Source organism: Archocentrus centrarchus, chromosome 2, assembly GCF_007364275.1.
Source record: "Archocentrus centrarchus isolate MPI-CPG fArcCen1 chromosome 2, fArcCen1, whole genome shotgun sequence".
In the NCBI taxonomy this organism is placed as follows: Eukaryota; Metazoa; Chordata; class Actinopteri; order Cichliformes; family Cichlidae; genus Archocentrus; species Archocentrus centrarchus.
In genome coordinates, this window is record NC_044347.1 from 29525349 (window position 1) to 29544042 (window position 18694).

The 18694-nt window shown below is 41.9% G+C and overlaps 1 protein-coding gene across 1 annotated transcript; it reads left to right on the forward strand.

Moving 5' to 3' along the window:
* Positions 1-1202: 1202 nt before the first annotated feature.
* On the forward strand, positions 1203-18288 carry gyg2 (glycogenin 2). Its single transcript, XM_030746644.1, has 9 exons — positions 1203-1454; positions 4663-4801; positions 5236-5410; positions 9729-9891; positions 11170-11296; positions 14390-14576; positions 15626-15742; positions 16654-16806; positions 17946-18288. The coding sequence occupies exons 1-9, from the start codon at positions 1448-1450 to the stop codon at positions 18069-18071; spliced, it is 1194 nt and encodes a 397-aa protein (XP_030602504.1). The 5' UTR covers positions 1203-1447; the 3' UTR covers positions 18072-18288.
* The last annotated feature ends 406 nt before the right edge of the window (positions 18289-18694 follow it).

The window sequence follows — 18694 nt, forward strand, 5'->3', positions numbered from 1 at the left end:
TCCTTATTCCACCTGTTATATAATTTAGAAAACCTTGGTGTTTTAGTACCCTCATAGCATGTTGTTGCCCAGAGGAAACAAACCAAAATCTGATGGTGGTGGGGCATATTTTATGATTGATATATTATCAGGGACCCCCAAGCTCCAAAAAAACCAAGGTGAAATATTTTTTAACTCCTAAGATTAAAAATCATGCCAGATCTACAGAGACCTGTAATTATGTGTTCTACAATTTGTCCCTCCCAGAGAGTCAACAGCAAGCGGTGGTGTTGGGGGGGGGGGCATTATATGTTATGTTATCTTACAGGAGCCACTTTCTTTACCATAATAACAATATGCGGCACATAGTGACTCAGCAGACGTGCCCCTATAGACAAGAACGGAAAGGCTGAGGAATCTAACCTGAACATAGAGAGATGTTCTAAAAACATGTACTGAACTCATAACAGCTACGCTCACGTTAATACATCCACCTCCAGGACAAGTGAACCCGATGAAGGCCAAAGCAATGAAGTGAATGTTCTGTGGGAGTACAGAGTGATGCTACTGATGGAAAACGCCTCGGTGGAGGGGGACCGGTGTGCCAAAAAATGATATCCGATGTTTCTGTGTTTTTTATGTGTATTATCTTTGCTTATATTGGTAAATAGACTGTAGTCAACAGGATTTATGAAGCTTTTATATATAAAATGAAGAAGTGACCTGTTTTGGAAGCATCTTTATGGCTCTGCATTATTTATCTGCATTATAATCAATCCAGTCTTTTTTGGCCATTTAAAATATCTTTATAGAACTGTGATGTTATATCTGTTTCACTTTCTGCTGCCCTCTCTGCCAGATCTCTAAAATAAGGACATTTTTAATGACAGTTTTTACCCTGATAAATAAAAGTCACTTTAGTGATTGTAGCCTGTGAGTCAGAGTGACTTGATATCATTCATATTTTGAGGAACGAGGAGCAGGGATTTCACAAATTTCAGGCCAAAGGGGAATTAGCAACAGTTTTAAATACAGCCAATCGTTTTCTCGCAAACACAGAAAATCACTTTTTGGCAGACGATCACTTTTTGGCACAACACTGCGGCACAGGGGCATTAGGGCAGCTGGCGGAGGTCGTGTGCGTTGCACAACACTTGTCAGCGCTCGTTTTGCGTTAGTTGAATGACCATTTGAGCAATCAGGGAGGCAGCAGCGGCAGCAGCGGCAGCAGCGCTCCGCTGTTCAGGCCGGAAAAACCGAATGAGTTGTGATTTCGCGCCGTGGGGTCAGACTCAGCCGCTCAGTATTTAGGTACGCTTCCACCATCAGCTGTCCTCTGCTCCGGGCCGTCTGATTGGCTGCTCCCACGGGACCGCAGGAGTGGTCTGTGCACACAGGTGCAGCATATTCCTGGTCTCCTCTGAGGAAGCGCAGCTGCCAGGTTTGCAGCAGATTTCTGTCCTCGGGAATGTCAGGTAGGTGACTGCCTTAGAGTTCAGAGGATTTAGTCACTTTATCGTGTTAGACTCCTCAACTTGTTCTACCGAAGTATCAAATCACTTCGGCCTGCTTGACCTTCCTCCAGGTTCACTTAGTGTAACGAATAAAGGCTTCAAACCGAATTATAAATCTCTCTGGTTAAATATCGTATATAGAAAATAATGCAGTCGTTTTTGATATGAAAATCCCTGCTCCCTGTTCCTGACTCTCTCTCTCACAGTGTGCAGGGTGAAATTTAACACTACATGCAGACAAAAGGTTAACATGCTTGTGTGGGCCAGGAATATGAACCTGTGACGCCCTTGTCATAGCGGTACATTTGGTGCCAGGAGACCCAGCAGGTCCTTTACTGAGTCTTACAATGAGAGGCGGAGTGTTTGAGGCGTTTTAAAACAGCAAACTGGACTTCAAGACATTTTTATTCAATTTCAAAAAAGTGTGGAAACAGGCTCTTAATTCTAAAGAGGACAAAAATAAACGGGGGTCAAATTCATTACATCTTTTAACCCCCAAAGACAGAGAGCATTCCTGTCATCTTCTAACGATGGAAAGAGGTAAACAATAACTGTTTCCTTTTCATTAATATAGTGGAGCTGCATCCTACTCTGCAAAAAGAAGTGATAGTTACCCCCTCAGTGAGTGGTGGGGGTGATGACTGACTCCAGATCAGGTCGTCCAGCAGATTCTTCTGCTGAACGAGACTTAATGTTTAAAACGATTTACTGTTCTAGACAAAAACATGAAAATCTCAGCTGAAATAAATATTTTCCTGCTCAAAATGTGCAACCCAACAAGAAACGCTGGGACACTATAACAGGAACATAAAACAGAATGCAAAGATCTGCAAATCTCAAACCCAGATTTTATTCATAGAGAACATCTCGATTGTTTAAACTGAGAAATGCACCATTTTAAGAAAGGTGGTCATTTTGAGGTTGATGGCAGCAATACATCTCTAAAAAGCTAGAGCAGTGCTGTGTTTACCCCTGTGTGGCATCGCTAAATGTCGTGGAACTGCGGAGACCGGTTCCTGGACTTCTGGGAGAGGAATGTGGTCCCATTCTTGTCCCAGAGGGTTCTAGCTGCTCAGCAGTCCCGTCATATCTTTTTGTTTGATGTGCCAATTCTTTTCAGATGGTGGACCACAGGCGGGCCAGCTCAGCACCCACACTCGTCTGCTATGAAGCCATGCTGCTGTAATAGCTGCAGTATGCGGTTTTATTGTAGTGTTGCTGAGATGTGCAAGGCATATCCTCCTCATATTTTCACTCATTCATATTTGCATTGGGTTGCTGATGTTTCTATGTTTCTGATTTGTCTTCTGCTACCAACACCACCCTTTCATGTGAGCATGTTCAAAGAGAGGTTAGGAAACCCTGGGTTGACTTTTCAAGCTGATAACCACCTTTGTGTGACCTCTTAGCCTGATCACTGATGTTGGGTAAAGTGAAGCCAGATAAGGTTAAAAAAGAGATTATGGTATGTTGAACCTAGTGTGTAGTACAGGCCCCTGGTCTAATGTAAATAAAGACTGTCTGAAGTCACTGTTTTCTGTGTTAAAGCAGACCTTCATCTCTCATTATCTGTAACTAAATGGACGCCGATCAGTTAGCAATCCATCCTGCATCAACTCACTAGATATGTGAACATTTCCTCACTGATGTAGCAGAAAATGTAACCTGTTACATCAGATGACAACACAGTATACTGTATCTGAGCCCTATTCCAGGAAGCAGGTTTAGCTAATGACTCTGAGTTTGTCGGTCCTGAGGAGAGGAGAAACTCTGGGTTTTCTCTTCCAGAAAGAGGGTTAACCTAAACTGAGTCAGTTACCTGGGTAACAGACTCTGTGAAGTTAAACCCTCACTGGCAGCTTTCCCTCATTCATAAAGTCGCCATCAAAGCTCAGAGTGGAGCAAATTAGTTTGCAGAAGATTACATTTATACAAGCACTGAAGTCTGTTAGGCAGTGGTTTGCCTTTTTATTTCTTTGTATTTAACATGACTGTTTTTACTTGTCAGTATATGAGGAGGGAGACAGCAATTATGTCAGATTTATTATCAGCTCAAACTCTATTGTCCTGATTCTGACTCTGTGGACTGTAATGCTGTCAGACTGTCAGTTTTCTTGCACTGCAGAAATTTTCTGTTACTGTAGGAATCACTGTTTAAATAAAACAATAAAACCTGTATGAACCTTTAGACACAACACATGGATCAATTAAGCTTAGTTGTCGTATTGTAATTGGCTGTACTGATGGAAAAATGTCTCACAGTTGGGATCTTAAAAGTGAGTTTTACATGCAGGCAGCAGACTATTCTGAACATTTCCTGTTAATGCGTTCAGTTTCAGATTCAGTCAGTAAAGGCACAATGTCTGAGCCTCAACAAAGTTAGCACAAAACGTAAGGAAATTCACAATAATTTCTCTGTTGTAACAATGCTTCCTGACAATAAATATTATACTGTTGGAAAACCTGTTTATTTTTCCTTACATGGAGCCCATTTGTAAGGAAATGCATTTGTGGGTTGTGCCAGTTAATTGAGCTAATGCTGATCAGCTGTTCTGGAACTGAAAACTCAGAGTTGCTGTTAATCAACTCAAAGTTTATTTTTATACTCGGTTTGCTGAACATGGTTCCTGGAATAGGATCATCCAAACAGAACAAACTGGAGCAATAAGTCTTCTCTCCACTATGAGGACCTGCACAGACAGACTGCACTAATGTTTAAGGGCTTAGGTACAGATAAAAGCACTGTGTGATTGGGTGAATGAGACTTGTAGTAGAAAGCACTTTAAGTGCTCAAATTGAGTAGAAAGGGGCTATATAGGTATCAGTGCATTTACCATTCAGGTTATTTATTGATGCCAGCCCTTACCTCTCCAGTTCTTCCTTTTGATGGTATGAGTCTTTTTTTTTTGGGGGGGGGGGGCATTAAATGGTAAATGGACTAGTTCTTATATAGCGCTTTTCTACTCAGTATGAGCACTCAAAGCGCTTACACAACATGGCAATAAAAGTGGTTCTCTACTGGGCACCAGGACCTCACCTAAAAGTCAAACCATGCAGTGCTTACTTTTCCTGTTGTCACGAAGAACTGTCTAAAACTAAACTGTTAAAAGTGTTAAATGTAAAAACAGAGCACACCAGTCTGATCGTGCCTTTCCTGTTCTTTGACCAGCTGATGAGGCCTTCGTGACCCTGGCCACCACAGACTCTTACTGCATGGGAGCCACAGTAGTGGCCAGAAGTCTGCGGCGACATGGAACAACTCGCCACATTGTTGTCATGATTACACCAAACATCTCTGAGCAGTCAAGGTGGGATATGGATCCTTTTTTTCCTTTTTGTTCCTTTGTTGTACTCTAAAATCATTTTCTTGTTCCATGCACACTGCTGATAAATAACTTTTCTAAGGGTGTTTTTTGTCACACACAGATTGTTTACTCTGGTCTGAATCAGTGATGAATTTGTAAACTTATAGCCACAGCTTGGTTTCTTCTCTTATAGAGAAAAGTCAAAGTGAATGCATCACTACAAATTACATGAAAATGTTCAGTTTGCACACTGGGCAGATGTGTCTGGGCTGCCAGCAACAAAAGTATAGGTTGAAGTAGGAACTAAAGGTGTGATAATGCCTTAAGATTAGGTGTCTCATTACTCTTGAATATAACAGCCCTGCCATGTATTAAACAGTATTTGGGGTGGGTGGGTGGGGGTGGTCATATACTGACATCTTTGAATCCCCCAACAGACTGGCCCTTAAGAATGAGTTTGATGACGTCATTGTGGTGGATGTGATGGACAGTGAGGACAGCCTCCACTTGTCCTTGCTGGGACGTCCTGAGCTTGGTATCACTTTCACCAAGATCCACTGCTGGACTCTGACCCAGTACAGCAAATGTGTCTTTCTGGATGCTGATACACTGGTGAGTTCACTAACATTCATCATGTGTTCAGTGGATTATGTAAAGCCACCAAGTTAGGAATTTCTGTGGTGGTTTCAGATGGTTCTTTCATGCTTTATTCTCAGTTTGTGATATTAGCTCCAGCCTGTGGTGGAGGTAGTTTTCATACAGGCTTCAGGAAAGAATTGACAGGTGGCTCAATCCTGTAGTTGAAACAGGTGGCAAACTGAAATGTCACCTGCTACAGGCTGTGACATCTGTCACCTCGTACTCTTCTGATGCATCACCACCCCCCCGTCCACCCAGTAAACACATACACGGTCCTCATCAACATCACAGTAACCATCTACTTTCAAAGAGGGGAAAATGTACCTCAATGAAACCCAAAACTGAAACACTCAAGCAAGGACAGAGGAACAAAGAAACTGGCAGTGTGGTGGTCCACTCCATGATGACACCCCCATTCCCATCAAGACAACCAGAATCACCAGAGCCTGAACACCAACACACAGTGGTGATGAGAACCCACGTGAGACCAAAACCCCAAGTGGCCGCAACCTACAGTAAGGACCAAGCCGCAGTGGACGCCAGTGTGCCGAGCCAGAAAATCGCTGAGGCACTCGCTAAGATGCAACAGAAGCCAGACAGCATATCCCAAAGCAGGCAGCACTGACATCCAGTGCAAACAAACCCAAAGCCCAGGAAGGACAGCAGCCGGCACAACCCCAGCAGCACAGTCTGACCCAGCTCCACAGGGTGCCCACCTGAACTGTCACCCCCCTCTTCCTGTCACCTTGCCTCAGAGGGCTGGACACAGGCCATGGACTGGCCTGCAGGGATGACCCTGGACACATACCTAGTGGTCCAGCACAGCGCAGGGGGGGCAGACCATGGGAAAGGGAGAACAAGAGGTCCCCACACATCCACGCCCAATACGAAACCACACCAGCTAATGCAGGGTGGGGGAGGCACCACGCCCAGATGAGGCTAGAAAGAAATGCCTTTCCCTATGCTTACAATTTCAGGCAATCCAACCCCACAAAGGCAAGCTGGCAGGATCCACCACTCTTTCACTGGTCGTACCGCCCCCACTTCTAACTCCACAACTGCCTGGTCCAGAATAAGGAGACAATGTCACAGATGAAAATATGAAGTCCCACATAGCTGGCATAACACCCACCCCAATACAGTATGCCATACCCACAGAGCCACCAGGAGAGGCACACTGGTCAAGCAGCAAGTTCAGCCTTAGAGCCCAACCTAATTCACAGCTGTGAATTAGGTTGGGCTCTAAGGCTGAACTTGCTGCTTTGTATCAGTTCATATCACTGATAAAAGGACACAAAGTGCGTACTTGTCGTCTTGCTCTAATCCCTGTCTGTGTTTCCCTCTGTGCTGCACACAGATGCTGCAGTAGTTTGGTTTGGACCCTAAAACGTATTTGCAGCACAGAAAGGGGAGCGTGTTCTCCCACACGGCACGGCTTCGGCTTCCGTGTCCAGATGAGGACCCGCCCACACTCATACATAAAGGATCAGTTCACAGAAACGTGGTGGAAATGGAGGCTTGTTCTTAAGTGTTTCGCCCAATCACTGAAACCGACACCAGCACTGGCACGAGCAGCGGCACCTCGGCGGTAGAAAAGTAGTAACAGAGGTCCGACTGCACAGCCCTAACCCCCCAAGACTCTTCCAAGCCAGACTGTTACCCCTGTTCTAGTGGTTATCACTTTATTATCTCATTATTATTGTGTGGTGCAAGGGTAGAGCCAACAACCCCCCAAAAATTTGAATCAATAATAGCAGAGGTGAGGATGATCGTACACTTAAATAAATCAGGTCAATAGTAATAATATGCTTAGGTAGCAAAATTGCTAGCTTCCACCATAGTATTCACTGACAGGCAAAATCTGGATTCCAGTGTTGTGTGAGAGGTCTCCATTTATTTATTCAGTGTGTCATTCTGTTTAAGGAGGCAGGTACTCTTTCCATTGATGTGTTCAACCAGGAGATTCAACCAGTGGTTAATATTAAGTGACTGTTTATCTTTCCAGTTAGCAAGTATTGTTTGCTTGGCCATGGCTAGACCTGTGAGTGTGGGCTTTGCTTGTGTGGTTGGTAAGATCGATTGAGGTTATGTCACTGAGCAAGCACAAATGAGGTGATAATGGGATTCTGCAGCCTAAGATGGAGGAAAACCTTTGAGTGACTTCAAGCCAGACAGGTGAGCAGAGCCATAGTGCCTGTGGTGGCACTAGCTGCATGCCTAACTGTGGGAGGAAGCTGGAGTCCCAGCACAGAACCCACGAAGACACAGAAGAACATGCAAACTCCACACAGAAATGCCTGGGCCAGATGGTTAATTCAAACCTTCTTGCTGTAAGGCAACAGTTCCAATTACTGTGCTACCACATCATTGTGTGTTTTAAATTGTTGTCAAGTGTTTGTTTAAAGGTAAATAAGCTAAACTGGTTAATCTTCTAGAGTCTGATCTAGCAGATGGGTGCCACAATTTTGAATCTCAAATCTTGCACTGGGAGTCTTGCGGTCTCACAACATCTGTTCCATCTCCTGACAGTGGTTTCATTATTTTTACTGATGGTCAGTATGTGTGTATCTCAAATACCCTGATCATGTGCAGGTAATGAGAGAGAAACTGTACAATTTTTCTCTTAAAATGCATAAAGAGTATAACCTGAAAGTATAACCTCTTTCTAGATGCATCCAAAGACGAGGCGGTCGCTAGGAGCATGATGAATGGTAGCTGTAACAAGCACATGGGGCCATACAAACTGAGGACCATTTCCTAGTTGCTACAATGAAATTGGGCAAAATGCACTAAAGTGCTGCGTCATTTTTTCACTTTGATTTTCGGGGTGTCTGACAGAAATGAAAATTATCCACATGCAAAGGGCTGAATTCAAATGTGGTATCCTTTAATTCCTAACACATTACTCAGTCCATATCAGTTAATCAAAGTACTTTAAGTACTTACTTATTCTTTCCTGACAACTAAAGGAAAACTGAGATTCTTTAAATGGAGAGCCAGTTTGTATTTCCTGTACAGGAGTAACTGGCTGATGCACAGCACAGAGGTGGGAACATAATGCTTTGGAGCTGTTTTTCTGCTAAGTGTGCAGGACGACCCCGCTGAGGGGCCAATGGACGGGACCATGTACCATAACCTCTTGGATGAGCACCTCCTTCCCTCAGCCAGAACACTAAAGATGGGTTGTGGATAAGACTTCAAGCATGACAGTGACCCAACATATACCACCAAGGCATCAAAGGACTGGCTAAAGAAGGAAGTACATTAGTCATAGTGGTCTAACCAGTCTCCAGACCTCACTCATATAGAAAATCTCTGGAGGCAGCTGAAACTTGGAGTTGCCAAATGGCAGCCAGGAACCCTAAAGGAGTTTGTGTGAAGAGGAGTGGGACGAAATCCCTCCTGTGATGTGTGCAAACCTGGTGACCAACTACAAGGAACATCTTAATGCTGTGTTTGCCAACAAGCACTAAATCATGTTTTGCTTGAGGATCAAATACTTATTTTACTCAATGATGTTCAAATCAATTTAAAACTTTCACACTTTTTTTTCCCCTGGATTTCTGGTTGATATTCTCTCTCCATTAAAATGAAATGGTTCATTTCTTTGAGGCAGAGCCTTCAGCTTTCAGCATTTTTGTGGTTTGAATTCAGGAATTGAATTTTAAGATTAGGCTTAAACCTTTCCGTTTTGATCAAGCTTATAGTTATGGCTGGATCAACTGACCCTGAACCCTCCTTTAGTTACACTACAATAAGCCTAGGCTGCTGGGGGGTTCCCATGATGCACTGAGTGATTCTTCTTCACTCACCTCTTTTTACTCTGTTTATACCCCACTCTGCATTTAATTATTAGTTATTATTAATCTCTGGCTCTCTTCCACAGTGTTTTCTGTATTATTGTAGGGTCTTTACCTTAGTCCATAAAGAGCCTTGAGGTGACTACTGTTGTAATTTGGTGCTATATAAATAAAACTGAATTGAAGCAGGGGATCAAAAATTTTCCCCCTGTGTACTGTATACCCTGCAGATCTAAGGTAAAGATTTCATTAAGCCAAAGCAGATGCTGCGTGCATATGAACTTTCAAAATCCATTGAACTTCTCTGACACACACGCACGCACGTGCACAGACCCCTACACATGTGCACACCCCTATATATATATATATATATATATATATATATATATATATATATATATATATATATATATATATAATTACACACACACAGTACATGCTCACATTTATTACAAGTCTTAGATGACCTCTGACCTTCTGCTCCCTGTCAGGTGCTGTGTAACGTGGACGAGCTGTTTGAGAGAGATGAGCTGTCAGCAGCCCCTGATCCCGGCTGGCCTGACTGTTTCAACTCAGGAGTGTTTGTCTTCAGACCGTCCCTCCACACACACACCAGGCTGCTGGATCACGCCCGTCGTCATGGCAGCTTTGATGGTAACACATGACTACATGGGCTGCTTTGCATACCAATGACTCGACTGAATGGATTCATACAAAATGAAAAGAAAAGGTTTGCTCATAGAAATCAATTACTTTATATTCCACAGTATTGGGCCAACAATGGAAAATGTTCATTCAACTTTGGATTTTGTTCTGATCAGGAAAAGAGCAATGATGGGTCTGAAGATCTGAGATGTCTAGAGTTGGAATAGTTCAGAAATGCATACCTGACCTCACCAGATGGTTGCTGGAAATGACCAGTTTTATACAGGCAGCCTCTTGTGGTTGTGGAAATGGGTGCATGGGAAATGTCTGCTGTCAGCTGTGTGTGCTTTATCGTGGTGAGACTCACTCTGTGCCTCAGAAAACAGGCAAAAAGTCTGTTGCACATGTTGCCAAGCGTGCACACTCTAAAGCAGTGGTAATAGTAAATTAGATGGCTAATTGGAATGACCGAGGGTATCAGCTGAGCTATTGGCTGATGTGAGATCAGCTGGCTGTTTGGGATCGTGGCTGAGCTCGACTTTGTGGCCTGCATGAAATAATGCTTTGCTCTTTAAAAAAACAAACAAACAACAAAAACAGACTAAACCGAAGTGAAAAGAGCAAAAACAAAGCTGCCACATAGAACCTGAACTGTGGCGTCCTGCTTGAAAGTATTAGGAATAATGAATCAATTTTGGCCTTAAATGATATGCAGGAGTGCTCTTTCTCAAACTCTAATATTGCTGCACATGGCATCATGGAACAAAGATACCTTCTGCATATCTCTGAGATGCCAGCAGTTTTCACAGAACAGCTATTTGTATTTGATGCCCTGTGAAAAGATGAATAAAAAAAACCCATCAAAAGTTAAGTGTTAAAAGTAGACAAACCAACTTGCCCGGGTTAAATCCTGGACACATACTTGATGCAGACTGACTGACAGATTCCTACAGTGAGAACTGCAGTAGTGGTAAGAGGAAAGAAAATCTGGTTTCACTGAATCCAGCTTTGTCTTCTGTTTATGTCCTCAATTCAAGTCAGAAAGAATTTCAAATGGCAGAGATCACCAGGTAATAGTGGGAGGTACAGCTAGTGTCATCTGTGGAATAATTATAGGCTTATTTCTTAATGACAAGCCCCAAAGGCAGCAGTTCAGGATGATCACTGGGCAACTTAAGTTATCCGTTATCCACATGAAAAAAGGGGGGGGGATCAAAACCCATACGTTCTGTTTGTTTGGTTGATACGATTGTGAACTATGTGGATTTTATTCTTGTATACTGACAGGAGGAGACCAGGGACTGCTGAACTCGTTCTTCAGTGGCTGGTCAGTGGAAGACATCAGTAAACACCTGCCGTTCATCTACAACCTCAGCGTCAGCTCAGTCTACAGCTACCTTCCTGCTTTCCAACAGTGAGTGTGTCTGCACTGCCTGTGACACACATCTGAAGGCTCTTACATGAAGCACACTTTTATTTTTTTAAAGTGCAAAAATGTTTTCAGTACTCAGTCAAATGTTATCTTCATCTCTAATCTAAAAGTTAATTGTGGTTTAATAGTCCTGATTTGATTTTCATTATTTTGGGCATGATCTTCATTAGAAATAATGAAACTCAAAACAAATGTTTTTGTGGGTTCTGATACCTGTTACAGGAATTAAGCTTCGGCATAAAACTTTATCTTTGCGCTTGCTCATGTTATTTTTAATCTTCATTATATAACTGTATATAATGAGGTGACAAAAACGACTGTTTATAAACGGCAAGCAAATGAACACACACACACACACTCTTTGTCTAAGACAAAGTAATCAATTACAGGCATTCTTGGCACCACTGCTTGAACACTTACTTACTGATATGCATGACAACACATTCCAGTGACCATCAAAAGGCCACTGCACTAAAAATATTTAGCAAAAGGTATTCACAAACATACGTGTAACATAAACTCAGTGTCACTGTTCACGCTGAGATCAGCCACAACATAATGTATGAAATTTGTAAGGATTTGAGTGGTGCAGTTTCTATAGTAAGTTTCATTCAGATTGGTTAACACGTGTATGGAGTTAGTGAACGGGCATTAACTATTTAACCCTTCACAGCTATTAGAATGAAATAATGGAGTTGATTTACTGACTGTTCACTGTTGTGCTCTCTAACAAATGCTTTGTGTTTTTAACTTCTGCTACTCTGTGCAGTATTTCATTGTTTATGTATTTATTCACTGCTCACTTCATTAGGTACACCTTTTCAACAGCTCATTAACATAAATGACTAATCAGCCAATTAAGTGGCAACAACCACATGATTGATTGATTTTGATTTTTCGGCATGTAAACATGTTACGAACGACCTGCTGAAGTTCAAACCGAGCATCAGAATGGGGAATCGAGGTAACTTTGGCACAGTTGTTGGTGCCGGTTTAGTATTTCAGAAACTGCTGATTTACTGGGATTTTCCCACACAGCTGTGTAGGGCTTACAGAGGATGATCTGGGGAAAAAAACAGTTCCCTGTGAGGAGAATGACCACTTGTTGCAACTAAGGTATGCAGAAGAGCATCTCTTAACACACAGCATGACAAACCTGATGGGCTACATTAGCAGCAGAGCACACCAGGTCCCACTCCTGTCAGCTAAGAACAGGAAACTGAAACTATAATGTGGTGGCTGTGGTTTACACGGTAGAGCAGGCCATCTAATGGGAAGGTTGGTGGTTCAGTCCCTGGCTGCTCCAGTCTGCAATGGCAAAGTATCCTTGGGCAAGATGCTGAACCCAGAGTTGCTCCCGATGTGTTCATCAGATATTTAGATTGAAAGCACTTAGACGTAGAAAAAAGTGTGAATGAGATGTTGTATAAAGTGCTTTGAGTGCTCAAGTAGAGCACTCAGATTCCACTTATCATAATTCACACAGGCTCAGAAGATTGGGAAAGTGTTCCCTTGCCTGGTGAGTATTGATTTGGATGGTAGCGGTCCAAATGTGGCATAGTGGCTTAAACAGCATAAAAAGCATGGCTCCATCCTGCCCTGTATCAGTGGTTCAGGCAGGCTGTGGTGGTGTACCACATGTCAACCCAACAGAACTCCTCTGAGGTGGGGTGCAATTGGAGATCTGCATCCTGGAGGTAATGGCAGACAAATCTGCAGCAACTGTGTGAAGCTATCATTTCAGTGTGGAGCAAAATCTGAGGAATGTTCCAGCACATTGTTGACTCCATTTAAATTAAGACAGTAGTGAAGGTAAAAGGGGGTCCACCTCTCTACGAGCGAGGTGTAAATGATAGAGTACTTGTGAGTGTGTATACAGTTTATAGGTTCACATATACTGCCTAACCTTTTTTTCTTGTTGTACATCACTTTTTAAAATTTTTATATTTCAATACTTTTCATGTGAGCCGAGTATTTGTGTATCTTCTTGTCTTTTATGTTTTTACTGCGCAGTCAGCTAGGGGAAAGGCAATTTTGCTCTGACCTTGTCGTGAGCTCTGAATGATAATAAATTTCACTTTGATGACCTGATGCTCTCCTACAGAACTTCGTAAGGCAGCAGAATTCAGATTTTCAGAGCAAGTTTCCCTAAATCAGGCATGTCACACTGCTTTGATGTCAGAGGACCTCTGTTTTCTAGAGAGCTGAGCATTTGAGTCGATGGGACAGCCTCCCAGAATGTTTGAGGGTCATCAAGGTGAATCAGGTGGCTGTTCTTAGGGTTAGCAGTGGTCCCCCAATGCCATTTTAGCCACATGTTGTTTGGGTAATGGAACACTGACCTTTGCAGTGAGAGAGGTCTATAGTTCCTTGAATGTTTTCCTTGACATCTTGGAATCTTCCTGTGCAGGCTTCATGTTGGTTCAATTCTCCTCGGTTTGTAGATAATTCTCAGTTTGAACTTGAGGAGTTCCAGAGCATTGGAAGATGTTTGTACACATTCCCAATCTGTGTTTGTCAGTTCCTTTTTCACCTCTTGGTGCGTGAACTTTGAGGCCTTTTAAGCTTGTGAAAAAGGTCCATGTAGGTGATGAAGTTGATCGAATGGGACAGTTATCCAGCCTGAGTATGTTTTTAGTGTAGCAGCTGTAGTATTGAACCTAGTTTTGGTGCAAACAAAATGCAGAAGAAATCAGGGATTTTTTTTTTGTACAGTCCCAAGATAGACACACATTTTCCATCATTCATTTTTAATTTGAGACCTGAAATATGGAAAACTGACACTGTTTATATTGCCTGGAGCAAACTTGTCTCCATGCATCTCTGCATTGACTGTGAATGTAATCTTGCTAGGTAATCTCCCTGTTGTGCCTGAACAGAGCTGAAAACAAATGCTGCTTTGATTTATTTCTTATGAAAACTGAATTAAAGTGGAGCACCATAGAAAACAAAAGAATGACGTTTGATAGCGTACCAATGAAACTACTGGAACATAGATATAGGTTTGAGGAACTCTGCTAATGTGCGTGTACTCTGAACTGTGGACGTATTGGAGTTACAGTTTTGTCCCTGCAGGTTTGGCCACGGTGCAAAGATCATCCACTTCCTCGGAGGAGACAAACCCTGGAAGTCGCAGGGGAACAGCAGCGGCTCGCACACTATGGAGCAGTTTGTGTCTCTGTGGTGGAAGGAATACCTTATTCACACAACCCCATCTGCTCCAGCAGCCCAGCCCAAGCAAGAGCAGAAGAAACCACAACAGGTAGGAACATCTATGTGGTCTATGTGAGCGGGGTGGACACTGAAGGTTTAATGAGGGGACGGGGAGCAGGTGTGGGAGGGGGGGCAGCACAGCTAACAATGGTACAACCAGCACTGGAGCTTGTTAGAAAGAAAATATATTTAACTGCTTGCATGTACCACCACATAGACATGATATACTTGAAAGACTGTGATAGAAAGCCATCATGGAAACCAGGATGGGGCCAGCAAACAGGTGTGCTTCTCCTGCTACCACACAGGAAACTGGACACTAATGAAAGCTTGCTCTGTATTTTGAAACCTAAGTATAAAAGCATGTGAGTTTGGCAATGCTGATCCTGCATATATGATACTATTGTCATGAGATCAAATGGCTACAAGAACAAGAGAGCACATCAGACTGTGCATGCTGGGAGGAGGTCCAAGGCCACACATCAGGAAGGAGTCAATGAAAGAAAAAAAAAAAAAAAAAAAAAAAAAAAAAATATATATATATATATATATATATATATATATATATATATATATATATATATATATATATATATATATATATATATATATATATATAATGGTTTAACTGTCTTGTGCCTGTGTAGTACAGCAGGCCATATATGATGATTCTTTAGAAAGGAACTAAAACTCATTTCAAACCTCTGGCTTGGATAAAAACCTCTGATAACCACTATCATGATGTGGTAGTAATAAATTGTTGCCAGTTACTTCACTGGATTTTGTTTAATTGGTAATTGACTGTAACTGGATCAGATTTTAAATGTTATGAACACGAACAGTGTTGCTTTGCAGGAAGTCAGCCCTTTGCCATGTTTGGCTGATGCTCCACACATTTTCCCTCCAAGCACTCCAGCATCACTTTTCACTGATGACTTCCCCCTCTTTAGCTGAAGATTTGTTAATCTGTCACATAAGCTGCTGCAGAGTTTGGCTGAAACATAAACATGCAGATTGGCTGCTAAATGTGACACATGGCTGTCCAGCCCCGGTCTTGGTTGACAGCCCAACACTTAACATCCTCGCTTGTTTCTGCAGATCCCAGAAAGGGAAGCCAAGATGAAATCTACAGAAAACTTGGACAGCACAAATTCACTGCTTGCACATTTTTCTCCTCCTTCAGAGAGTCTTTATTCACAGCCTGAACCAACCTTGGTAAGCGAAAACTGATCTTTTCATTTTTATGATGATTTTTGAGATTTTTATGGTCACAGTACCTAATTGAGAGTATTATACACAGCAGGCTCTTCATTCTTCACATGGAGTCTTTGTTTTGTTAAAGGATTTATGACTTTATGGGGGTGGTTAGTAAAACTTCTCTGTTCAGTTTGCAGACAGTTCTGCTTTACTTTATAGTCCCTCCTTTATTGCTTCTGTTTGTTCGTTACTGAGCTGTGCAGCTCATGAGTCGTGCAAATTCAGCACAAGCACTGAAAACAGAAACTACTGTGTGTGTGTGTGTGTGTGTGTGTGTGTGTGTGTGTGTGTGTGTGTGTGTGTGTGTGTGTGTGTGTGTGTGTGTGTGTGTATTTGAACAACTCCTTTTAAATACAGTCTTTCAAGTCAAACTTTTACTATAAAAAGTCATTAGATATAATTGCTAATCAGTGCATTAATTAGCTTAATGAATGACCTTATTAGCTGTAGTTGTGTTTATATCATAGTGATTATTATAGTGGTTTATTAGGCAGCTCAAGTGCCTCCTGTTAGTTCCAGTAGATGAGGCTGTTAATTTATGAGTATTTCTGCTTGACTTCATTTGACTCCAGCAAAAAAAAATGTAACAAGACAGGGACACAGAGCCTATTATCTGCCACAGGCCTCTGAGCTTCTCATTGTATTTCTGTCATTTGTTGAATTAATTTCAACTTGATGCATTGTGTTTATACAAGCTTGTAAGATTAGTTGGAACAACCACACACCCTCCAGTATGACAGCCACCATGAACATACATCAGCAGACTTATCAAGAGCTCCATGACAAGGATGAAGCAGAGCCATGCTGGCTTTTACAACGGTGTACATCACATATAATAGTTTGCTGTAACTTGACTCCAGTGTCTGTAGTGTTCCCACACAGATGGCAGACAGTTGGAGGAAGAGCCGAGATCGCTGGAGGAAGAGTCGAGATCATATGAGGAGACAGAAGTTGTGGATCCACCTTTGGGAGCAGAAGGATTGGAGGGCAGTGATGCCACTGCAGACGCTGCTACTGATCCTGTATGTAATCCTCTGGTTCAAACAAGATCAAAGTGGGAATTTACAGTTTAACTGTTACATTGTAATAATACATTGATGTAAAATGATTATGCTGTGAACACGTAACTGATAGTAATTATTCCTTACACTCTACACAGCTCTGGAGGCCACGTTAGTAACTCTGAGAGCTCCTAACATGGCCTAGAAATATGTCTGTGTAGATTCTCAGTCATCCAGGTCATAGTAGTCTCTGGAGCTTGAAAAAGGCGACTGGACTTCTTTTTGTTTCTTGAAGACGTTTCACCTCTCATCCGAAAGGCTTCTTCAGTTCTCAACCAAAAGGTGGAGAACTGAAGTATTCAAGAAACAGAAGTTGTCTTCAAGAAACAAAACGTCTTCAAGAAACAAAAAGAAGTCCAGTCGCCTTTTTCAAGCTCCAGAGATGGCCTAGAAATATTAGCAGGGTCTCCCAAGAGTGATTAAAGAACATGCTTAGAGCATGTGAGGTGTGTATGACAGATTCATTCAGAAGGCCCGACTGGCTGCTCAAAAAAAGAGAGAAAGGAAAGAAATTGCAATCCTATAATTTGACAGAAAGGACATTTCCAAACCTATTTGTAGAGTTTACTCTGGACATGATGTAATTCTAAATATTGATGAATAACTGTTAAATTTGAAAATGTACTTAGAAAAAAAGAAAACACAGACCCACCTGTGCAGTAAGTAAATTCACTTTACTTTAGTTCACCGACCATACCGGTACAATCCAAAAATTGTTCTAAAATTTTATAACAGTTACATTTGTTCAGATTTAAGTAGAGCTGCTACACTGGGAAGATTGTCACATTGAAAGTCTAAGACTCGACTGGTGTGCATTTGCAGTTTCTCTCATGTTTGGCTGGCAGTATTCATCGCCTAAACGTCTGTAGGGTACAGAGTAGGGACAGCTTTTTGCTAAAACTATGAAACATATGAACGTCGTCATCTTAGCTGCTCTGATATTCTTCCTCCTTCCACAGACAGCTCTGACTCTCCTTTACACTGTTGTCTGTGTGTAAGACTTGTGCCAGATTTCAGAGTGACACTTCTGTTAAATGCATCCATGTCTGTAGGGATCCAAAATGACCTGTAATTGTCATTTTTCTGCATTATCGTGGCAGAGACCTGCAGACGCAGAGCCGGAGCAGCTAGAGCATCGCAGGATGTGGGAGATGGGACAGGTGGACTACCTTGGCAGAGATTCCTTTCAAAACATCCAGAGGATGCTGGACCGCTTTTTGGATTAAAAAAAGTCTCTACCTTCATCAGACCCATGACCCTCAGTGTTTTCATATCCTGTAGTTACAGAAGTAGAGCCTTGCTGCTGGGCTTTGGGTGTTTGCATGCTTTAAACCTCAATATCATAGCTGTGCACAGATATGTTGAGTAGCATGTACTCAACCCAAATGAAGGGCACATAAATATTTATCAAAAAATTAAGTTGCACACAATAACAACTTTTATTTGCTTATTATAATAATAATAATAATAATAATAATAATAATAATAATAATAATAATAATAATAATAATAATAATACACCCATATACTCATGCATTTATCAGATTTCTACAAAATTATAATTTCACACAAACAATCTTTTGCATTCAGTATTTCTACATGGTCTGTTTATCATGTGATAACACCTCTCCCTGATCAGGACAGAAAGCTGGTACTCTGCTGCAGGTCCTCTGTTTTCTTAACCTGTCCTTTCTTGGGTTTATGTTACAATTGTCAAATGCACAATCAATGTTGTATGTGATAATTAAGGGTTCATCTGTAGTAAAATAAGTAAAAACAACTCTGATATAGATGACTGACTAATGCATGAGGCCAACTTCAGGTTTTGAGCTTGCATTTTTGGAGGTTT